This window comes from Pelodiscus sinensis, chromosome 3 (assembly GCF_049634645.1).
Source record: "Pelodiscus sinensis isolate JC-2024 chromosome 3, ASM4963464v1, whole genome shotgun sequence".
In the NCBI taxonomy this organism is placed as follows: Eukaryota; Metazoa; Chordata; order Testudines; family Trionychidae; genus Pelodiscus; species Pelodiscus sinensis.
Genome location: NC_134713.1, coordinates 13342138 through 13367082, shown reverse-complemented (window position 1 = coordinate 13367082; position 24945 = coordinate 13342138). Strand labels below are relative to the sequence as shown.

Sequence of the window (24945 nt, the reverse complement as noted above, 5' to 3'; positions counted from 1 at the left end):
CGACTCCAGCGTGTCAGGCCAGGGCCGGTCTCTCAATTCCTAGGAAAGATGAATACGATGTGGGCGTCCCCTCTGGAACCTCGGGAGATCAAATACCTAACCCGACCAGCAGATAGATGGTAAATTGACACTCAGAGAAAATGTGCTGCTGGACCCATCTTTATACCCCTGGGGGCCCGTATCCTCTTTCTTATCTAAGATGCCCAATTGTACTGGTCCGTTTTGTGGTGCCAGGTCTTACAAGCAAGTTTCAAGTTAATTTACACTTGCAAGAGAGAGAGAACTAAATTGTGAGCACTAGACTTTTTTTTACTGGGCGAGAGATTCCTCCCCCCACGGACAGATGTGTGTTAGTATCAATATAGGTTAAGTCAAGGACACTCCTTGGCAGCCTCTTGGTCAGCAATTGGCGTATCTTTGTTTACAGCCATTCACGGTCACAGCAGCCTGGGCCTTCTGCTCTGTGTGCCCTGCATGCTCCAGGCAAGCAAAAATGGATGTTACAGGGAGGTTCATGTTTGACTACAGACCCCCCCAGCAGACCAGGGACACCAGAGCAAAGCCGCCGCCTGGTCTGCTGGGGGGGGGTACAGCTAGTGCTCCCCTCCCCCTCCAGTAGACCAGGCTTTTCTTGCCTGCCCCTGGGATAGAGCAGCTGGGGGCTGCCGGGTTGGTCCCGCAGCGCCGCTCCGGACCAACCCAGCAGCACCCCAGCTGCTCTGCCCCAGGCGTCCCCAAGTCAGCCGCTGCTGAAACTGACCAGCGCTGACTACAGGAAGCCCGAGGCAGAGTTGCTCTGCCCCAGGCTTCCTGGAATCAGCCACTGATCAGTTTCAGCAGCAGCTGACTTGGGAACACCTGGGTTTCTTAAGTTGAATCTGTATGTAAGTCAGAACTGGCATCCAGATTCAGCCACGGTTGAAACTGATCAGTTTCAGCAGCGGCTGACGCCAGTTCTGACTTACATACAGATTCAACTTAAGAACAAACCTACAGTCCCTATCTTGTACGTAACCCGGGGACTGCCTGTAATCCCATTCTATGAAACAGAAAACTGTTTCAGGAAGTTGTGTGTAGGTATGGGACCCCCGTAGTCGTTGACTCTGACAGAGGGTCCCAGTTTTGGGAGAAATGTGGACGACTGTGCTCCAAACACTGTGCATCAGGCAGCAGCTGCCTATTCTGCAATAGCAAATCAAATTGCAATGGTCACTCTGGCTGGCTCAGTGCAAACCTCAGAGCTCCTCCAAGAGGCAGTGTCCACATGAGCTCGTCAATCCTGGGACCAGCTCTGTGTGGTGATCCATTTGCAAATGCAAATTTGGTGGGAGGGTCAAGTGTCCCAAATGAGCAGTGGTGCAATTTCTTGTTGGGATCAGCAGGGCCCCAATTTGGACTGCAATTTCAGCCATAGCCCCTCATGGATTCCCACAGGGCCAAGGAAGAGTTCGCTCCATTTACAAATTCAAGATGGTACAACTCAGTCCCACTGGACTCCGGCTTTGGGACACTTCACTCCTGCTGTTCATTGCTTGCAGGTTAAGTTGGGTTCCTGGGTCTGTCTGTCTGGCTCAGTGCTCTAGGATGCTTGCTTCTCTGAGGAGGACCCCAAGAAAGAGGGTCTCTGTGTTTTCCTACCATTGCAAAATAGGGTATCTGTCCTTAACATATGTGTGTCAAAAAGGTTTCCTGTTACTAGTTGCCCTCAGGCCAAGAATGTAACTTTACTGATAGTCATATCCAATATACCCACAATATGTCCAGTGTTCTGGTCAATGGTACCCTTCATAGCACATTGATGTTTTGGCTCCTACACCCAGCCTACCTGTTCCTCCTCTTCAGAACTGGTCCATTTGGACCAAACTCTTAAACAAGAGTTCTGAGCTAACCAAATATTATTGGTGGGACATTTTCAAGGGCTGGTCCCCCAGAGCCTCGGGAATTCTAAAGGTCTTTCTGCACTTCACTGTTGTTTTCTTAATTATTCTTGGTATATTTTTCATTGTATCTCTATACTTAAGATTCTTGGTTCAATGGGGCACCAAACTCCATCAGATGTTTTGGGGGGGGGGAGGGGGCTGCTGTCTGACAACCCTTATTATGATCAAATTATTGATCTAGGGGCGGGAATGTAGCCATCTGGACAGGACTCCCTCTCCTTCCCCTCTATTGGCGTCTATCTAGCTAAACATACCCCGCTGCTTTTCCCCTTCCCTTGACCCTAGCTCTTTTCATTACGATTTCGAAAAACCCCTGTTTGCATTCAAGAACGCCTTTTTTCGAAAGAGCACTTTTGAAAAAAGGCGTTCTTCCTCGTGAAATTAGGTTTGCCGCTGTCGAAAGAAAAGCCGCGTTCTTTCGATTTAATTTCAAAAGAACGCGGCTGCAGTCTAGACGCAGGTGAAGTTTTTTCGAAAAAAGGCTACTTTTTTCGAAAATATCCCTGAGTCTGGACACAGCCAGGGTCAAGCACTTGAAAGTAAGGAATTGCCAAAATTAAGTTTGCCAGTGCAACCTTTCTTTAGAGCCTTAGAATGTGTGCCTTGTGACCAGTGGGCGAGAGCACCTCTAAAACAGTGCTGAAACGCACATACCAGAAGTTCTGCAAGACTCTATTTTGGCTCCCCCCAAAATGCCTGAAAGGTTCTGGAGCACACCAGCTAGACCTGATCAGGGATCATAATCATTTGCTACTTATTCCCACAACACCCCTGCTTTGTTCAGTGCCTATTACGGACTGTGCTCATTGAATTAGTAGTTATTCAATATTTCTTTTTATCCTCCTCCTTCCATCTGCGGGCCTATGAATTATTTAAAGACAGCCTGCTGTAACGCAAGACTGCAGCATACTGAAAGTGCACAAAGGAGCTGCATTAAGGTTGCATAGGCAACCTAACTTCTGGCATTTCCTAACTTTTGACTGCTTGATTTTGCAACCTTAATAATGTTCTTTTAAAATAGAGTTTTTGTTGGTGTTTTATTTATTGTCATTGCGTGTGTTTGTGTGTGTGTAATCTACTATATATTTGAGAGAGTTTATCTCCATCCATCTATCTGTTCAAGAACTCATCCTAAACATTAAGAGCTAGGACCACCAAATTCAGTATGCAGCTTCCTCTTATCATACATTAAAGAAAAGTAAGGGTTTGGTTTTGCCAGGAAAATGGGATGTTCCTAGAATGGTCTTGCATCTCAGGAAATGGAAAGGGAGGGCTCTGCTGTACAGGCAGTCCCCGGGTTACGTACAAGATAGGGACTGTAGGTTTGTTCTTAAGTTGAATCTGTATGTAAGTCGGAACTGGCGTCAGCCGCTGCTGAAACTGCGGCTGAATCTGGATGCCAGTTCTGACTTACATACAGATTCAACTTAAGAACCCCAGGCGTCCCCAAGACAGCTGCTGCTGAAACTGATCAGCGGCTGATTCCAGGAAGCCTGGGGCAGAGCAACTCTGCCTCGGGCTTCCTGTAGTCAGCGCTGGTCAGTTTCAACAGCGGCTGACTTGGGGACGCTTGGGGCAGAGCAGCTGGGGTGCTGCTGGGTTGCTCCAGTAGTGCGGCTCCTCGGCGCTACTGGAGCAACCCAGCAGCACCCCAGCTGCTCTGCCCCAGGTCCTGATTCAGCCGCTGCTGAAACTGACCAGCAGCGGTTGAATCAGGACCCCTGGGGCAGAGCAGCTGGGGTGCTGCTGGGTTGGTCCGGAGCGGCGCTGCGGGACCAACCCGGCAGCCCCCAGCTGCTCTACCCCAGGGGTAGGCAAGAAAAGCCTGGTCTGCTGGGGGGGGCCACTAGCTGTACCCCCCCAGCAGACCAGGGAGACGGGGGTGGCGGGACCGCCCAAGTCCTCCACGGCTTTGCTCCTGTCCCCCTGGTCTGCTGGGGGGGGTCCAGCGGCTTTGCTGGACCCCCCCAGGAGACCAGGGAGACCGGGAGAAGCTTTTCTCGCCCCGGAGGACACGGGTGGCGACCCGCCACCCGTGAGCTCCGGGTCGAGAAAAGCCCCGTTCGTAAGTGCAGATCCGACGTAAGTCGGATCCGCGTAAGTCAGGGACTGCCTGTATAATGACCACATGGGGGCAGCAGGAGATACAGGATGGAAAGCAGGGACTCAAGCTGCTGCAGTGAGAGAGGGCTGGGGTAGTCCTCCTTCCCCATGGCAGCCTGCTAACCGAATGCCATATCCCAAGTCCAACCCCAGAGCACTTATTTAAATGAAGCATTTTCATTTCCATTTTATTTTCCAAATGCCATATCCCTAGTCCCACCCCAGAGCAATTATTTAAATGAAGCATTTCCATTTCCATTTTATTTTCCAAAGAACAAAAATTAATTGAGTTAAGGACCCACGCAACACTGGGTAAATCTAGTTAATAATTAAATCAATGGCCAATTATCCCCATCTTCCCCTCCAGCCATTTTTAACTACCTGATTTCTTACTGGTATTGTTGTAGAAATGGGTCTTACAGAGAGATCTAAAAGAGGGTTATATAGGGTGACCTCATAGGTAGCATTCCAAGTGTAACATCAGGACGCTAGAGAAGCAAGACACTTAAATTTTCAGTTTGCCTTTCCAGTTCTCCTGTCAATGTACATTTGTCCTGTATGATATATTCTCTAGTGTTCCCACTGGTATAAGTGACTCAAGGAAATTAGTTTAGTGGTCTTTGATCAGTGCAGCATAACTGCAGCAATTCATAAGTTTCTAGCTTGTTTTTTCCCCCCATTAAAACTAGATATCGCTCAACCAGTGATTCTACTAAAGAGAGTAAGAGCTGTTGCTCTATTGTCAACACAAGGTAACAGTCTCCAGAAAGTAAGGGTATGTCTACACGACAGCGCTAATTCGAACTAACTTAGTTCGAATTAGTTAATTTGAACTAAGCTAATTCGAACTAACGCGTCTAGAACTAAAAACTAGTTCGAATTAGCATTTTGCTAATTCGAACTAGCGCGTCCACACTGATTGGACGCAGGGGGGCATTTAAGGGCAGCTGAAACCGGTTCCGGCAGGGCATCAGGTCAGTAGTTGCTTTGTGTGGCTGCTGTCTGAGGCTATCTGAGGCTCAAGCTTAAAGGGACCCCCCCGGACAGCCGGTTCTCAGCTTTTCCTGCTTGCTTGCCAACCTCACCGAGGGACAGCAAAGCGTTGGTCTCTGTGCCCGTCTGTGTCGGTGCTTCCCTTCGGGGACACCGCCGCAGGTGGCAACATGGAGCCACAGCTCGCCCTGCACCTTCTGGTGCATTTTCTGGACTTGCTGCTGCAAGCCTGCCACCAATGGCTCGAGGCTGCCTGGCACCTCCTGGTGCACGTCAGCCCCCTGCCTCTCCACCTGGCTGCCCTGGGGGCCGTGGAGGAGCCGCAGTGGCACCCCGGCACAGGCGTGCCCTGCCGCGTCTGGCGTCTGGACACCAGCACCGACTGGTGGGACCGCATTGTCCTGGAGCGCTGGGAGGACCGACAGTGGACCCAGAACTTCAGGATGAGGAGGGACACCTTCCTGGAGCTCTGCGAGTGGCTCGCCCCTGCCCTGCGCAGAAGGGACGCTCGCATGAGGCCCGCCATCCCCCTCCAGAAGCGGGTGGCCATCGCCCTCTGGAAGCTCTCCACGCCGGACAGCTACCGATCCATCGGGAACCAGTTCGGCGTGGGGAGATCCACCGTCGGAGCGGTGCTCATGCAAGTATGGCACTTGTCGGCCACCGCGCCGGGGGGGAAGGGAGGTTGCGAGGAGGGGATGGGCTGCCCCAGGGGCAAAGGGGGGGCGGGAGGAGGCGAATGCGCCCCGCACCGGAGGGGTCAGTCTGTCCCGGCTGTACTATACGCCGCCAGGAAGGTTGCTTCCGGGAGTGGGGCGTGGGGCACTGCCAGGGCACGAACGCTCCCAGCCACCCGGGCACCCCACTGATTGGCGCTTTGCTGTGTCTCTCTCCGCAGGTGGTCAAGGCCATCAACTGGGTGCTGCTCCGCAGGGTGGCCCGCCTCGCTGACCCGGACACCGTCATCCGGGGGTTCGGCGCCTTCGGCTTCCCCAACTGCGGGGAGGCCATAGATGGGACTCACATCCCCATCCATGCCCCAGAACATCAGGCGTCCCGTCACGTGAACCACAAGGGGTACTTCTCCGTGATCCTGCAGGCCATGTGTGACCACCGGGGACAGTTCACGGACATTAATGTGGGCTAGTCCGGCAAAGCACACGACACCCAGGTGTACCGCAACTCCTCCGTGTGCCAGCGGCTGCAGGACGGGACCTTCTTCCCCGACCGCCACATCAGGGTCGGGGACGTGGACATGCCCGTGTGCCTGGTGGGGGATGCCGCATACCCACTGCAGCTGTGGCTGATGAAGCCGTACACGGGGCACCTCAATCCTTCCCATCAGGCCTTCAATGCCAGGCTGACCAGGGCCCGCATCGTGGTGGAGGGGGCCTTTGGGCGACTGAAAGCCCACTTTCAATGCCTCCTCACCCGTCTGGACCTGGCCAAGCACAACATCCCTCCCGTGGTGGCAGCATGTTGTGTGCTCCACAATTTGTGTGAGCGAAAGGGGGAGGCTTTCCTGCCAGCCTGGATGGCTGAGGCTGACCGCATGGCTGGACACTACGGTCAGCCTCGCACCACCGCCATCCGGGAAGCCCAGCGGGGGGCCGTCCGGATCCGGGAAGCCCTGCGGGAGAGCTTCCAGGTGGAGGAGGAGGACTGACCTCTCCCTTGCATGCCCCACTGGGGCCTTCTTCCACCCTACCCCCCTTCCCCTTTCCCCTCCCTACCTACTGTAAAATAAAGACACCTGTTTTTCAAACAAAAACGTCTGTTTATTTCGCATAACTGGGGTGGGGGGAGAGAGGAATGAGGGTGGGAGAGGGGAGGGGGAAACCTGGGACGAAGGAGCTGGAAGGGGAGGGAAGGGAGGAAGGGAAAGGAAAGCTCAGGGGTGGGAGTCCGGCTGCCTCTCCCGTCTCGCCACACTGCTGGTCCGGGGGCGTCGGTGTGGAATGGTTGTGGAGGCGGGGGCAGGAGGGACGGGGGGTGTGGAGGAAGCAGGAGCAGGAGCAGGAGGGGGAGCAGGAGGAGCAGGGGGAGCAGCAGGGGGAGCAGGAGCAGGAGCAGGAGGAATTGGGAAGCGGTTGAGCAGGCTCTGGAGGTGGCCTCGCAGGGCACGGCCCTGCTCCTCCAGTGCCTCCAAACTCCTCCGGCGCAGCCTCAGGTCCTCCTGGTCCCAGTGGTCCTGGGTGTGGAGCTGGTGATCAATGAACTGCAGGTGCCGCCTCTGGTAGTCCTCCTCATTCCTGGCTCTCCTGCTTGCCTGGGCACGGGCAGCTGCTGCAGGCGGTGTGGTGCGCCCTGCAGGCCCAGGTGCTGTGGCTGTGGTGCAACAAGACCAGCAGTCAATTAACCCAGGGGCCCAGGTGTGTGAAACCCAGCTCCCCTCTGCAAGGCCAGGGCCCCTGCAGGATCCCCAGCTGCTGATCCGTGGTGGGCAAGGCCCAGGCGCATGGTCCCGGGGCTCCCTCTCGCCCCAGCCCCCCGTACACATAAGGGGAGCACAATGGTATTCACAGGTGGACGCCTCCCCGGCCTCGGACGACACAGGCGAGCATCTCTGTGGGGTGCCTCGGGGGTCCCGGGTCCTGGGCAGCCTGCCAGCAGGCTCCTGGCTCTCGGAGCCCTCCTTCTCCTCCTCCGTCTCCTGGAGCGGTCCCTCTGCCCCGGGGTCTATCACGTCCCGGGGGGCAGGGACGGCATGAGCCCCCAGGAGGCAGTCCAGGGCGTGGAAGTGGGGGCAGGCCTCCTGGTCAGCCCCTGGCAGGCAGGCCCGGGAGTAGGACTGCCGCAGGTCTTTGATCTTGCAGTGCACCTGCTCCCGGCTGCGCTGGTGGCCCCTGGCGGCCAGGCTGGCAGCCATACGGCTGTAGACGGCCGCGTTCCTGTGGCTAGTGCAGAGATCGTGGACATTGGAGGCTTCCCCCCAAACCTCGATGAGGTCCATGATCTCCGCACTTGACCAAGCGGGTGCCCACCTCTTGCGTCCCCGGGCAGGCTCCTGGGAGCCGCCAGGCTGGTCCTGGGGAGCAGTGGAGGGCTGGGTGTCCTTGGGTGGCTGGCTCATGTTGTGGCAGGTGCAGGGTCTGCTGGCACGGATGCTGGAAGCCTTGCAACTGGCACAAACTGTGTAGCCAGCCCATGGCCCTTTAAGGGCTCCGGGGCCGGGAGGGGGGCAATAGAGTTTCCCTGGTGTTGGCCAGAGTGGCCACCAGGGAAACCTGGGAAGGGCTAGCCTCCCACTAGTTCGAATTAAGGGTCTACACAACCCTTAATTCGAACTAGCTAGTTCGAACTAGGCTTAATCCTCGTAAAATGAGGTTTTCTTAGTTCGAACTAAGCGCTCCGTTAGTTCGAATTAAGCTCGAACTAACGGAGCGCTAGTGTAGCGCCTATGAAAGTTAGTTCGAACTAACGTCCGTTAGTTCGAACTAACTTTGTAGTGTAGACATATCCTAAGTGCTGAATCTGACTTTCCTTCACTGCTTCTTATCGTTGTTCTCTTGATTTAAGAGCAAAACCATGGCACTCATCATTGGCAAAACACAACTTGGCACTTACACTGAAGACTCTTTAGGCATCCTCTCAAGAGATGAGTGAAAATGGGTTGTTTAACAAAGGCAGTCTTTCAATAAAGAAGCAGAGTTGTTCTCACGATATTTGGGCAGTATCTTGAGATTAGACTGTGCATCCTAAATGTGGACTGTTGTGCCGATTTTGCTGTCTGACATTTTTATCTTGAGTGCTCTTTGCAAACACGAATTAACAGGAATGGCTACGTAAAAGAAATTCCATTCTTCTACAAAAGAATTTCACAAGGCAACTATAGAGAGAGAGTGTGCAGAATTGACCTTCATATGCGAATTTGGCACAATTTTCCTAGGCCTGAACAAAGACTTGAACTATTTAACATATTATAACACCCTATTGACATCAAAAGTTAAGTATGGAACACTTCCAGCCCACTCAATTAGCCTCATCAGTACCAGGGCTACAACTGACAGGTAATTTTTTCTCCCTCTCCCTTCTTATTCTGAAGGTCCCCTTTTTTTTCTCCACTCAAGGTCATCTCATCTGAAGGGTGTGTGTGTGTGTGTGTGTGTGTGTGTGTGTGTGTGTTAGTCTCGGAGGGTATGTCTACACTACCACCCTAGTTCGAACTAGGGTGGTTAATGTAGACAACCGGAGTTGCAAATTAAGCCCGGGATTTGAATTTCCTGGGCCTCATTTGCATGTTGCTGGGCGCCGCCCTTTTTAAATGTCCGCTAGTTCGGACTCCGTGCCCGCGGTTACACGCGGCACGAACTAGGTAGTTCGGATTAGGCTTCCTATTCCGAACTACCATTATTCCTCGTGGAACGAGGTGTACCGGTAGTTCGGAATAGGAAGCCTAATCCGAACTACCTAGTTCATGCCGCGTGTAGCCGCGGGCACGGAGTCCGAACTAGCGGACATTTAAAAATGGCGGCGCCCGGCAACATGCAAATGAAGCCCGGGAAATTCAAATCCCGGGCTTCATTTGCAACTCCGGTTGCCTACATTAACCACCCTAGTTCGAACTAGGGTGGTAGTGTAGACATACCCGGAGGGTGCATCTACACAGCAATTCAGTTATTTCGAAATGACGGATGGCTTATTTCGAAATCGGTAAACCTCATTCTATGATGAATAACACCTATTCCAAAATAGCTATTCTGGAGTAGCAGTAGTGTGGACGCTCCACTGCTGCTATTTTGAAATAGCTCCTCCCCAGGCCATTCAAAGTAATTACTCCCAAGTACCTCTAGGGGCTCTAAATCAAGACAGCACGTCCACATTAGGGAAACCTGTCTCAGACTAATTTGGAGGCTTCCCTATAGGGTAGACATGCTATTTTGAAATAAGCTATTTCAGAATAACTATTCCAGAATAGCTTATTTCTAAATAAGCATGCAGTATAGACGTACCCTAAGGTGCCACAGGATTACTACTCATTTAAGAATTAACACTGAGTTTCAACCTCTTTCACCACCTGGAATTAGCTGCACAAGTAGCTGCACAAGTTAATACACACAGAAACCTGGACAAATGGGATAGACTTCCAGCCAGGACAATAGCAGCGATATGATTAAAACTCCAGACTTCCTACAGTCATTCCTTTGCTCAAACCATGACACCTACTTTTCTCTCTCACTTTTGTATTGGGGTCTACATGCTTTAAAAAACATAATGCAATGCTATTAGAGTGTCTCATAAAAAGTTCACTGAAGTAAATGGAAAGATTCCAGCTGACTTCCGAAGGCTTTGTATGGGACCCATAACAAGAGCTAGTTTTCATTTACAATTCTGTAGCTTTGCATCAAATACCGTGTTATAACAGAAAACCTTATTTCGAGAGTGCCACATGCTTCTATTTTGGAGTTTGAAGGAAATGAAAATAAAGACACGTTTGAAGAAATAAAAATTCACTGTTGGTTTTATGGCAATCAGAATCACATCAGCTGCTTTTTAATTTTTGCAGAAGCAATAAACACATGGCGTGGGAGAAGCTTTGTTTGATTTTCACTCATCTGAGTTGACGTTTTCAGTCATTTCCCTTTTGTTCAGCTGAATCAATATTTTCTCGCTTGGAAAAGAAATCAAAACCTGAATTTAATTTTCACCCCCCCCTCCAGTCACTCTCAAATACACACACACGTATTAAATTCACAGTTTTACTACACGTTGCTTTCATAGTTGTTCTGTGCAAGGATTTTCTTTTAATGTTTGTTTCATCCTTTCATTCTTTTATGAAATACATTTGTCAGAAATATCACACCTCATTGTCAACAACTGAGAAAAAGAACCAGGCTTGTCTAGAGAGTGTATTACAGAGCATATTAACTTAAGGTTATGTAGGAATGGTGTCCCTAGCCTCTGCTTGTCTGGAAATGTATGACAGGAGAGGGGTCACGTGAGGATTACTTGTTGTGCTCCCTCTCTCTGGGGCATCCTTATTGGCCACTGTCGGCAGACAGGATACTGGGCTAGATGGACTTTTGGTCTGACCCAGTATGGCCGCTCTTATGTTCTTATGTTATGTACTTAAGGTTGATTGGGAAATTGTAAAGAAAAAAATCAAAAGCAATGAGAATTAAAAAAAAAAAATCAGAGTTCCCATTTTTTTCCTAAAAAAATGAAATCCCATCTTTTTTTCTTTTTTAGTTTTTGAATACTGAGAAAATATTCAGTTTTTTAAAAAGCTAAGAAGAGCTTGGTTTTTTAAAATTAATTTTTGCAGGTTTTAAAAATCTGATCTGTTTTGTGGGCATTGATCCTTTGGTGAAGTGTCTGAGATGCCCACAAAACAGATATTAGACAGGATCACAAAGAAAAAACAGTTTCTTGCCACTTCAACCAGAAAGGACATTGTCTCAACGACTTGATTACCTGCATCCTGCTTCAAAGACCTTTTAAGACTTCACTTCAAACAGAATCCTCTGAACTATCATTCATGCTGAAATTCGACACTTTACACACAAATTTGAATAAAGACGCTAATTATCTTATCCATTACAAAGATAGCTTCCCCAATTATCACCTCTAATATCATTAGCTCACAGACATTTACCTCCCTCCCTTCCCCCCCATCCCACTTCTGTTCTGAAATTTGATTTGTCCTTTTCATATGTGTTCACTTCTTTTTAATTGTATCCTTTGGTATATATGGTTGTGACAATTTTCTTCCACCATTTGATCTGAGGAAGTGGGTCTGGCCCACAAAAGCTCATCACCTATTAAACCATCTTGTTAGTCTTTAAATATGTATTAACTGATACCATGTCCCCGCAAAGGCCAGACTGTGATACCTTAATCTTATTGAATTGTCATGTTGAAGTCAACACTATTTATGGTACTGTCATTGTGAATATGCATATGGTGCTCTGGAGGAAGGCAGGTCTATACTAAACCAGGTCACATTAAAATATGGAACTCCAGTTACGTAAATAATGTAGCTGGAGTCAACATACCTTAACCAGAATTTCTTTGGTGGCCCCACAGTGGGAGGTCGGCAGGAGAACCTCTCCTGTCGACTTCCCTTACTCCTTACAACTGCAAGAAGTTCAGGAGCAATGGGAGTGCCACCAGGCATTTCTGTTTAGCCCCAAACTTGAACATACTATTCCAGGTGCAGACAGAGCAGAGAGGGTATTACTTTGCTGTTTCATGATAAGATATCTCTATGTAAGCATCACAGTCCTTTTGCTACTACCAGGTCTTCTTCCATGTCTAATCTGTTGTGCAATGTATTTTGCATTTTTTTCTTCCCAAATATAATAGTCTTTTTCGGAGCTGAATCTCCAAAAACTTCTTCATGTGCTTTTGTATTATATATTTTTGGCCTCACTTATCTTTGCAAACCTTTGCTGGTTAATATCCTCAGCAAATATTGTTAGACGATGCCATAATTGGTATTAGCCACATAGAATACAGTACATCAAGAGTTTCAAAATGACTCTGACTCCTTACTCCCTTTTGGGAATACTTCATATTGTTAATATTGACCTCTAACGCTTGCCATTGGAGATGCCTTGTATAATTTACTTGTGGCATCATGATGTGCATATAATGAGACTCACACAAGTAAAACTTTTTTACTTACTATCACATATCACATAGACCAGCAGTTCTCATACTGTGAGTTGGGTCCCCAAAGTGGGTAATGGGGTGACTAGCACCAGTGTTAGACTTACCAGAGCCCAGGGCCCAAGCCTAAGCCCCACTGCCAAGACCCAAAGCCAAAGCTCACAAGCTTCAACCTTGGGTGTGGGGGTTCAGGTTACATGCCCGCCCCCCCACTTTGGTGCTAAAGCCCTTGGGCTTCTGCTTTGGTCCCACAGGGCTTTGACATTGCCCTTCCCCCCTCCCCAATCCAGGGCAGAAAGGCTCACATGGGGTCAGGCTTTGCTCCCTTCTCTTGGGGTCATGCAGTAACTTTTGTTGTCAGAAAGTTGAGAACCCCTAGTCCAGACAATAAGCAAGCTTCTTTCCATCTTCTCCCATTTTTCTACACTGGGATAAATTAGTGTGTGATGAACCCGTCACATTACTGGGTTTTAACATGAGTAGGCAGATCAGTGTTGCACTCACTAGTGTGTTTGCCCCAGATTCAGTTCAAAGTGGGCCTTGTGAGGTGTCAAATGAAAGCGTATGCTCTGCCGACTCTGTCTAGGCTGCTCACGTATTTGTACAATCTGTGTGTGTAACGTTATGAATATGGGCGTTGTATTCCTATTTGCATCATTTCTGCTGGGAGGGGTTGTTCCTGAATGCTGCAGGGACAATGGCTCTTGGGTGTCGTCAATTGACACCTGAGGAGCACACAATGGTCTCTTGCCTGAGAAGGACACACCAGGGGACTTCATGGTGCCTTGCCTAAAAAAGGAAAGAAGCTGGTTTGTGGGTCATGTGACCAGCCCATTTTGGGAGGCATCAGCACCCAGGGAAAGAAGATTATAAAAGTACCATGAGGGTGCCTCCATCTACTCTTCAATCCTGCTCCTGATTCCAGAAGCACCCTGCAATGAACAGAGTCCAAGGAAGAATCTGATGTCCCCTCCTGACATAGGATGTACAACAGAGACTTTTAAGTTGGCAGCTTGTAACATCTCTGCTAAGAGCCTGCATCAAGAACTTGGTGACTGATGTATGTAATGTATTCTCCTTAACAATCTCACTCTCAACCTTTTCTTTCTTTTATTAATAAACCTTTCTATTTTAGACTCTAAAGGATTGGCTCAGTGTGATCTTGTGGGTAAGATCCAAGGTATAAACTGACCTGGGACTGTGGCTGGTCCTTTGGGTCTGGGAGAACCTGTTCAGAATTGGTGAGATTGGGTTTTATAACCTCTCACCTGTATAAGGTGTGGGTCTGGTTGTGGCACAGTGTGACAGGGAGTTCGCCCTGCACTGGCCCTTTAAGAGCAAACCCCGGCCCAAAGCAGGGTCTGGGAGTTTGGCCCCAGATGAGGCCATGTTAGCTGATTGGGGCCCAGCTGGGAACCATATAAGACAATGGGCTGCTGCTCCTGGAGGAAAGCAGTGAGAGCCTGGCTGCTGGGGCTGGGGCTGGGGCTGGGGCTGGGGGACCTCTGGCCAAGCAAACCCCCAGACTGCAGGGCCTGAAGAAAGGCCTGCTGAAGGAACAACAACCACCCCCGGAAGGGGGGCTCAGAGACTGATGTGGGCACTGCTGGAGGGCAGTGTCCTGAAGAGAACGACGCGGCCTGGAGGAAAGAGGGAAGGTACCCTGCCAGCAGAAGGAGCTAATTCTGGGGACAGAGTGCAGGGGGTGCTATGGTGGTGAGTGAACCCCCTCACACACAGGAAATACTGGGGTGTCAAAGGGATTTTGCTTGTGAGGTTTCTTGCTAGCTAGGTTGGCAGCTGAAGTGCTCTGTGTGACTTGTTTGGTGTCTTAGAGGTTCAAACCTCAGTCTTGGGCTGTAAGTAGCCCTGGTTATGAGCAATTTGCCCTGATCTGATCCTCTCAGCAGGGTCCAGACTGACCTGATACATTACACTGGTGTAGTGGGCAGGATCCATAGAACCTGGTCAATTGAGCTTTGGTTCAGGACCCCACACTATTCTAAATTTGATTTGGGGATTGAGAGTTTGATTGGTTAAAGCGCATTTGCAATGAATCAGCAACAGTCTGAGGGTCTTAGTAAAAAAAAAAAAAAAAGCCCTAAAAATTTGCTCTTTAAAAAAGGAATTACCTTTAGGAAGCAAGTTTCTAATCAAGAACTGAGATCTTTGTTAGAGGCCAGAGATGCCACAGAAGAAATGAGTGCAGGATTCAGTCAGGAGATTGCAACTTAAATATAAACAAGAAATTGAAGAGTTCTGTCTGCTAACCAAGCAGACAAGGGCTGAGGCAGACAGAGAACATGCAGAGAGGATGGTGAAAATAGCAAGAGGAGCTGTTGAATTAGAGAGAAGAGCCAGACAAGCAAAGGAGAGAACTGCCAGACTTAAACTCCAGATTAAGAAAATGGAAGAACAAAAGAGACTGAATCCTCCTGGAAGTTCAATGCACTCCAAGTACTATGGGTAAATGATAACTAATTTTATCAGAATCTCCCTGGCTACGTCTAGACTGGCATGCATTTCTGCAAATGCTTTTAACGGAAAAGTTTTTCTATGGCTTGTGTCATGCAGGAAGTCAGATGAGATGATCTAATGGCCCCTTCATGGATTTATGAAAACGTCCTGTTGTATTCCCTTAGTCTGTTTGTGTCTCAGCCATCTGAGCTAGCTCTTGCCTTTCAAAATATATATGTTTTGAGGAACAGGGACTGCCATTTATTATGTGTATGCACAACACTTACCACAATGGGATCCTGACCTGACTGAGGCTTCTTGGTCCCACCACTAGAAAAAAGGTGAAATAATGATTGATCTGCACTACCAGCACTTATTGCTTGCTGTTCCCTGGTAAGAAGACTGATTAGGAAGTACGGGGGATGCCACCTTAAATCAGCAGCTGGAGTCTGCTTTGCTACTGATTTCTTAAAAACCTGACCCAGAAAGGCAAGATGGGTGAAGTAATATCTTTTAATGAATATTTTATTTGACCTTTCATTTAATATCTTACATGTATGCTTGAAAATTTGTCTCTTCCACCAACAGCAACTGGTCCCATAAAAGGTATTACCTCACCCACCTTGACTCTCTAGTGTCCTGGAACTGACATGGCTACATCAACATGACCCAAAAGACAAAACTAGGGAGAGGGCAACAGCTGTCTGATTTTGACAAAAGAATAGGCTGCATGCTAAGGAGCAGATGTAGCTGGCATAATGGTGCAGTTACTTCTCTTGGTCATAGTTTTCCATTATATAAGCACCACATGGCTCTAATTTTCGTTACCCAAATGAGTGAGCCGGGCCCGTGGGCAAGGTTGGAGAGCAGCCCTGTGATCCCAGAAGGGGCAGGTCTAGGGTGGAATGAGTGGTGCACTGTGATGGACCACTCCGCCCCCTAAGAAGCCCTCAGAGCTGAGAGGAGCACACTGTGTAGCACTCCAGCAGTGATTGAGAGTGTCCGGGCTTCATCTAATGCTGCTCCTGAGATAGTGACTGGAGACCTGGGCCCAGGGCAACTGCCTCCTTTGTCTATCCTCCACCCCACATTAGCAAGCTTAATCCAAATGATTCACTGAAGCTGTGGGAAAATTCTCAGTGCTTTATGGAACCCAAGCAAAGTCACTTTGCAAATAACAGAGGGAAAACTGCATATTTTGGTAGAACATTTTCCTGTGGGTGAAATGTACAAGTACTAATAAAATATCAGTTATCCAGTGTGCGGTAGGTGATTTCATAGAGCTCTCTGACTAAAGGGAATACTGTGGCTGTGATTAAGGAAAGAAATGGAGCAGAGAAGATGAACTCCAGGAAAGGTATAGAAAACACACACAGTCCAAAATGAATAGGAAGAGGTAACATTTTCAAAAATACCTTAGTGGCTTTGGAGCCTAAATCTCATTTTCAAACTTGTCTTAGTCACTTAGGAGCATTAGTGAGACATGGGCCCCAAAGGGTAATATTTGTAAAGGCATCTAGGTATCTCATGATGCAGGTATGTGCCTAGCATTATATAAGAACTAAGTATTGTTTTGTTTTATTAGTGGGAATTTAAAACTGCCTAGGCATCTAATCTCTGTTGGAGTGAAGCACATAGATGCTTTTGAAAATCCCACAAGGTGCATAGCTACATCTTTAGGTACTTAAGGACTGTTACAATCCTGACTCTTTTAAAAATACAAAGCAGGCTCTTAAATCATCTAGATGCTTTCCAAAAGATTTCCTCCTTCCACCCCAGGCTTTCCTCTGCACTCACTAAATTATAGTTCTGGATCTCTGTAGATTCAAGGCTTCAAAAATTCTTAACAATGGATAATGGCCACATAAATATTTTGTAACCTTACAGCTCAACCACTTTTGCAAAGGTAAGTATTATCTCCATTGTAATAACTGGGAGGTCAAGCAACAAAGAAATTAAGTGTTTTAGGCAAGGTCATGTAGCTGATCAGCTGTTTGTCGGCTCAGCGCGGCAGCCATGTAAATGTAAATGAAGCCACGATCATTTAAATCGCGGCTTCATTTACCTTTGCTGAATAAACAAATCTACATGCCTCTGCCGACAGAGGCATGTAGTCTAGACACAGCCTATGTGAAGAAGTGCTTCCTTTGTTCATTTTAAACCCACTTCCTATTAATTGCATTGGGCGAGCTCTAGTTCTGGTGTTATGTGAAGGGGTAAATAACACTATTGTATTCACTTTTTTCTCATTATTTATGCTTTTATATACCTTTATTGTATCCCTTCTTAATCATCTCTTTTCCAATCTGACCAGTCTCATTCTTTTCATTCTCCCTTCATATGGAAGCTCTAATAATTTTTGTTGCTCTTCTCTACCTTTTCCGATTCTAATATACTTTCTTTTTTTAAGCTAGGGTGACCAGAACTACATGCAGTACTCCATGTGTAGGCATACTATGGATTTATATAGTAACATAATGGTATTTTATGTCTTATTATCCATTCCTTCACTAAAAGTTCTTAATATTCTATTAGCTTTTTTCACTGCTGCTGAACATTCAGCAGATGATTTCGACAAACTATCCAGAATGACTCCAAGATCTATCTCTTGAGTGGTAACAGCTCTTTAAGACTCCTTCATTTTGTATGTATAGTTGAGGGTATGTTTTCCAATGTGTGACTTGTGAACACTGAATTTCATCTGTCATTTTGTTGCCAAGTCACCCAGTTTTCTGAGATCATCTTGTAACTTTTCATCTAGGCTGTGTCTAGACTGGCAAGTTTTTCCACAAAATCATCTGCTTTTGTGGAAAAACTTGCCAGCTGTCTACACTGGCCGCTTGAATTTCCGCAAGAACTCTGACGATCTCATGTAAGATCGTCAGTGTTCTTGTGGAAACACTGTGCTGGTCCCATTCAGGCAAAAGCCCTCTTGTGCAAATCATTTGTGCAAGAGGGCCAGTGTAGACAGCACAGTACTGTTTTGCACAAAAAAGCCCCGATGGCTAAAATGGTGATCGGGTTTTTTTGCACAAAACCGCATCTAGATTGGCATGGACGCTTTTCCGCAAAAAGTGCTTTTGCGGAAAAGCGTCCATGCCAATCTAGATGCGGTTTTCCAAAAATGCTTTTAACGGAAAAGTTTTCCGTTAAAAGCATTTCCAGAAAATCATGCCAGTGTAGACATAGCCCTACTGCTTAGAATTTAACACTCTTGGGTCACTTTGTATCATCTTCAAACTTTACCACCTGTTTTCCTCTTTGTCTAGATCACCTGAATATGTTGAACAGCACAGGTCCTGGCAGAGGCAATATTCATTGTGATATGTCACCAGTGAATAAAGTCAGGGATTCACATGGTATTTGTTACATCAAGATTCAAAAGAGCCCTGATCTTCATTACCTCACATGTTGTGGAGTATAATACGGAGATAGATGATGACACATAGGAGACCAAACTTTTGTGTAAGTTCAGAAGACTACATCAGGGCATTTACATTTAGACACTGGGTAGTAGCCCCAATTTCAGTTTTTTATACAACTGCATCATAGAGTGGACAAGAAAAGCTGCACTTCACACTGGTGATTCTTGTCACATTTTCATTTTGGCATTCAAGGCTGGCAATGGTACAGCCTTCGTGATGGCTAAAATTGAGGCTAATTCTCAATGTAGACAAGGCCTTACATTTAGCAAATCTGATATCACTTGCTTTTTTGTCTTTGTGCCCATGTTAGACCATTCCCTGGAATGAGTGTGCCCAATATTTATCAATGCAAATACCTGAATATAGGCATCTAAATCCATATTTAGGCACTGATCTAAAGAGTCTCTCTTAAAAAAAAAAAAAAAAAAAAAAAAAAAAAAGACACTGAACACCTGCAGCTCCCCCTGATCAGCACTTCTGAAAATCAGGCTATTTATGTTTAGGCACCTAAACATGGATTTAAAAAGTTAAGTTGTAAATCCCTAGCTCTGGAAATCTGGGTCTATATTCCATTGTATCAGAATCAGGTGTCGTAGTTCATAGAATCCTAGGGCTGGAAAAGACCTCAGAGATCAAGTCCAGCCCCTTGCCCAAAGCCGAACCAATCCCAACTAAATCATCCCAGTCAGAGATTTGTCAAGCCAGGACTTAAAAACCTCTAGGGATGGAGATTCTATCACTTCCCTAGGTAACCCATCCCAGTACTTCACCATCCTCCTAGTGAAATAGTTTTTCCTAATATCCAACCTAGACCTCTCCCACTGTAACATGAGACAATTGCTCCTCATTCTGCCATCCGTCACTACTGAGAACAGCCTCTCTCCATCCTCTTTGGAGCCTCCCTTCAGGAAGTTGAAGGCTGCTATGAAATCCCCCCTTGCTCTTCTCTTCTGCAGACTAAATAAGCCCCAATCCCTCAGTCTCTTCTTATCGGTCATGTGCTCCAGCCCCCTAATCATTTTGGTTGCCCTCCATCGGACCCTCTCCAATGCGTCTACATCCTTCCTGTAGTGTGGGGCCCAGAACTGGACACAATACTCCAGATGTAGTCTCACCAGTGCCAAATAAAGAGGAATAATCACTTTTCTAGATTTGCTGGCAATGCTCCTCATAATGCACCCTAATATGCCATTCATCTTCTTGGCTACAAGGGCACCTTGTTGACTCATATTCTTCAAAACCACAAAAGCATCATATCCATGATATGTTATTAAATACAGAAGTAATAATAACTTTGACTCTGAAAAAAACTTTTTGTATGTCTGATTAAGTTGGAAAGGAAGTGTATATGAGAGAAAATTTAGTGATGTGAAAATTTATACACCTTAAAATTATATATAAAAAGTGTTATAAAATTAGCTGTTAAGACATGCTGCACATGGATAGCTATGGGACCACCATCACCAAGTTCACTCAAAATATTAATGTATCAGGTCATCTGAAACACATCCAGATTAACTTAGTTTGTAAAAAGGAGTCGTCAATCTTCATCCAAGCCTCAGTCAGTGTGTGGAATAACCCCAGTGCACCGCTCTCTTCTGCCTCTCCACTTTGTGCCTGTAAGATTTTGAAATTGTCAGTTTAGGCTGCCCTAGTAAAATATTTTGTCAAGCAGGAAACAGGCCATGTACAAGCATTGTATTTCCCTGCCAGAATAAACAGGTGCCTGAAGAAAACCAGTCCCACGCAGCTGTATAGCTGCAAAAAAAAAAAAAAAAAAAAAAAAAGGAAACACTCCGTATACTCTCTTGGAGGCCAAACAAAAGGTGCACTATATAGATACCACAGTGGGATGTTGCTCACAAAGTGGTTGGTGGCTGTAATGCCATGCGAGATCTTCCATTGCAGGTCTCCTGAGTAGTTAGGGCTAATTTAGTTCTGTCCAGCCTTCTGTTAGTAAAGCTTGGTGTGAGTCAAATCTCTTAATTCAGTGGCAGGCGACTCAGGCTAGTGACTGGGCTGTGTGAGTGACCCTCCTTCATCTCAGTAGGAAGCATAACTATTGTAACTTAGATGGTCTCCCGGGATATGGTAGTTTTGCTAACTGAGCTTGTGAACCTAGAATGTGTGAGGTGTGCTGATTAAATTGCAGTAGCGTTTTGATGGGAGGCAGAGGGAGCGCTCACAATACTGTGTGTGATCTGAGCACACCTCACTTCACAGACCTTTGCTTTATGTCCATGTCACTTTAGTAATACCAGTAGGGGAAAAACTACGTGGATGGAAACCAGTGGAAGCTGGCAACCCTGTGCATGGGCAATTGTAAAATAAAATGTCTTGTGGACCACATGCAGAACCCCGATGGGCCACATGTAGCCCACAGGTTATCCATCACTATCTTAACAAGTGGGCTCAAGCTTTCTGTTTTTTTCTCTCTTGATCTTCTTGCCTTACAACATTGGGTTGTAAAAAAGCAGCTCAGAATGTCACCACCATCTTACCAGAATCAATCAGTTTTTGTTTGACAAGACTGGCAAAACAGTCTATTGGAATTTTTAAGGTGCTAAGCCTTTAAGCAGCAATGCAGGCTTTGGTTTTGTCCTCCCCTCCCCCGCCCCCATCCCCAGTTAAGGCTTAATGTTATGCCCCTATCATTTAACAAAAAAGGGGAAATCCTTCCTCTCTTCCTGCTTTTCTGCAAGGTGCTAACACTGAACTTGCTGTCCCACACATCCCGGGTTGAAGCACTCTAAAAACAATCCCTCCTGCTAGACACTTCAGCTCAGATGATGAACTAGAAAGCTGTGGTCCTGCAAACCACCACCTGGAGCTTGGGTACTTTTCTCTTGTCCTCACGCACAGCACAAAAGAACCCTGTGCTCTTATGCAATATATTATGCTGGAGGGCTTCTTCGGAAGGGATGTCCTTGCTGTGGGTTGTTAATCCAGAAAGGGCTGGTTAATTACTGGGAGAATCGACTGGGGGAAGTGTATGGATCTTCCAGCCCAGTGTTGCAGAACAACCGGCCCTGAGAGCTGTCAGAGTGGCGGAAAGCTGCAAGCCATCCCTAGTATCGCAACGGTCCAGAAACACGGCCCAAGTCCTCTCCGCAGCAGGTGCTTGCAACTGTGATTTCTCTCTCCTCCCCCCTCCCATTGTAGCGGCCCTCAGCTGATGTGCGGAGCAGCCCCTGCTCGGAGGGAACTACATTCACATTAGTACAAAGGGGGGAGGCGGGGGATACTCTGTTTACCCTCCCCCCAGACACGCATTGGAAACCAAGCGCCTGGGTGTCCGAGTTCTGCCAGGACAGAGCCGCGGGGGGACGGGTCTGCACCAGGCACCGTGACCGAGGGGGGGCTACAACCCCCCCCCCCCCCATCCCTGCCCACGGCGGCCCTTTGCCCTCGCGCTCCCCCGCCCCTAGGGCCAAGGCTGGGGCGGAGCGAGACTTGTCCCGCGCTTTTGCCGCGCTCCTGTCCCGGGATGAAGTCAGGCCCGCAGCTGCAGCGGGCAGCCGAGGTGCCGCCCCGGGCCAGGAGTGCAGCGGGCCCGGCAGGGGGCGGGAGAAGTGACAATGCAGCAGCGCGCGGCAGTCCCGGGAGAGGTGCGGGGGGGGGGGATCCCAGGCGCCTCCCCCCACTGCTAAGATCATTCCTCTGCCCGCGAGCTCTCCGGCCCCTGCCTCGTGCGACCCTGCCGGGAAACGCTCTAAAAATAGCGCCCCCCCCCTGCGCGCCATTTCCAGCCTCCCTCCTCCTCCTGTCCCACCCGCTCAGCCCCCCACTCCCCGGAGGGGGGCAGCTGCACGCGGACACTGCAGCGGGAGCACCCTGCCAGCGCCTCCGTGCCGAAAAGGGGGCCAGCAGGAAGGGGGGGAAGCGATGCTGCTTAGCTGGAGGGACGAGGGGGGGCACATCACCCGGCACCCACCCTGCGCCCAGCTCCCCTCCCCGCGCACCCCACCGATCGATCTCTGGCCGCCTTGCTGCAACTTGCTGCAGTCTTGCACAGGAGTCGTGGAGTGAGTTGGGGAAGGGGGGTGGGGAGGGAAATTGGCAGGAAGGGGGCAAGGAGCCACATATGTCACATGTGCTTTCGAAGACGCCCGGGAGCATCTGCAAGCTGGATCTGGTGGAGGATGCTGCGGCAGGTGATCCACAGAGCGCTTCAGTCGTTTTGCTACAAGCTGGGCTTGTTCGTGAGCAGGCACCCGGTGTTTTTCCTCACTGTGCCCGCAGTCCTGACCATCATCTTCGGCTTCAGCCTGCTCAGCCGCTTCCAATCGGAAAGGGACCTGGAGACGCTGGTCGCCCCCAGTCACAGCCTGGCCAAGATCGAGCGGAGCTTAGCCACCAGCCTCTTCCCCCTGGAGCAGTCCAAAAGCCAGCTTTATTCGGACTTGCACACCCCGGGGAGGTATGGCAGGGTGATCCTCCTCTCCAAACCTGGAGGCAATATTTTGCATCAGGCTGATGTGATCCTGCAGATCCACCGAGCCGTGCTGGAAATGAAGGTGAACTACAAAGGCTATAATTATACTTTTTCCCATCTGTGTGTGTTGAGAAATCAGGATAAGAAATGCGTGCTGGATGATATTATTTCAGTGCTAGAGGATCTGAGGCAGGCTGCCCTCTCCAATAAGACAACAGCCAGGGTGCAAGTGAGTTATCCCAACACTAAATTAAAGGTATGCTCTTACTGCATGCTTTTGCCAATTAAAGAGGCAGCACTTCATTTCTTGTCCTAAGGAGCAAAGAGGAAAAGAAATATGTAGTGGGGCTCCTGGTGAAATATTAAAACGGGTGTATTTCCTTTGGGTGGGGGGAAATGTGGGTTGAGGGGAACTATTGATGGGAAGCATTAAAGGAAGGAGCTGGTGGGAGACCCTTCCCTAGTATCTTTAAGGATTTATACAACAGAGCAGAGGATGGGGAGTGTGTGTGTGTGGTGGGGGGGAGGGGAAATCTATAATTGTGGGGATTGATCATTGAAAGCTGGGCTGAAAATGTAGCATGATTCCTTATATCCATCCCAGCTGGCATGCGAGAATCATTTACCTTTAGCATGGGCAGAGAAGGGTTTCCTCAGATACATAGTAAGCTCTTGTCTCTCATTGACTACGTGTGGTAGGGACAGCAGAGGATTTGTACAGTAGTGATTCCAGGTATCCTGGCTTTTCTTCTTTACCTGCATGCATTGGAGAGGATAGACATTTTCTCCCATTGTGACAATAATTAGCAGTGGCACTGACTGATGAGCCAGAGTATTGGCTGGGTCCCATCAACAAGAGGTTTCCACAGGCAAAAGGCTAAATAAGTTTCAGTCTTGCCAATGGAAGTAATATGCATACAGCACAAAACACCTGACCCTTTTAATGCTACCTCTCTCCTCCCCCACTCCGTGTTTTCACCTTTAGTGGATCTTCTAGGCTGGTTGAAGATTAGTAGAATTTGTCTGCTCAGAGCAAATGAGACATGAGGAGGCTGGTGAGAGAAGTTTCAGGGATTATTGCAAATGTGATTCCTCCTGGAGGCATTGCATTGTTTGCAAGAGTTATATAGTTATATTCCCAGAATTACCTAGAACATAAATTACTCATGGGCAGGTATAATCCCACAAAGGCAAGAAAAAGTTTTCCAGTCTTTATTATAAATTATTGAGGCTGCTACTGGATTTTTGTTTCCACTTTTTGTTAGAAGATGCATATTCCAGGGTGTGGAGAATGGTAAAGATTTCATAGCTACTGGTCAGATTCTGAAGTTATTGCTTTGCCCTTACTTTTTATTTCATATTTATTGATAACTATACCAGATACAAAGGTGAAAACAATCCCAGCCTCTGTAGATGTAGATTTGCCCCATAGCACTTTCTTTCAGTAAAAACTGAATGACTATCTAAGGATTTGGTTCAACATTGTCTCCTGTATACTGCTACTACTATGACTAATAATAATTTAAAAAACCCATTTCTTAAGAGAAGAGATGTGGTACCTGGAGTTGAATAAGGGTTGTGTGCAATACTCACTCTAATTTTTCTATCCATGTGCATTTTGTTATGTGCACCAAGGCATATGCAAATGCACACCACCAATAGAAACACATGCTGCTGTCTTTGGGTGCTGTGGGTGCTCAGCTAATCAGCTGGATGGCATTTGAGTATCTCCTGGGCTGCTGCCCAAACGCCCATCTTAAAGGGAAAACTGGTTGGGTGAAGTTGAAAAAATGTCCTTATTTGTATAAGCACTGCTCTGAGAGATCCTTCGGGATATCTAAGTGAGCCTGTCAGAAGGAGTTCAGGGTGATCTTCTAACTTGCTTATCCAGAAGGTGACCAGAGCTCCTACCCTAAAAATAAATAAGGTAAAAATTAAAATTGCCATCTGCTAGTGACTGAAGCAATGGATGAATGAATTA

General features: G+C 47.9%; 1 protein-coding gene across 2 annotated transcripts in view; it reads left to right on the top strand.

The window, feature by feature from the left end:
- Positions 1–21312: 21312 nt before the first annotated feature.
- The window catches only part of LOC102453325 (patched domain-containing protein 4-like), a 42858-nt gene continuing 39225 nt past the window's right edge, over positions 21313–24945 (top strand). The window contains exon 1 of one of the 2 annotated variants that reach the window (XM_006118545.4): positions 21313–23046. In XM_006118545.4, coding sequence (XP_006118607.2) covers positions 22621–23046 — 426 coding nt within the window. In that variant the 5' untranslated portion in view covers positions 21313–22620. The remainder of the gene's footprint in view (positions 23047–24945) is intronic. The other variant, XR_012902476.1, reaches the window with a different exon arrangement.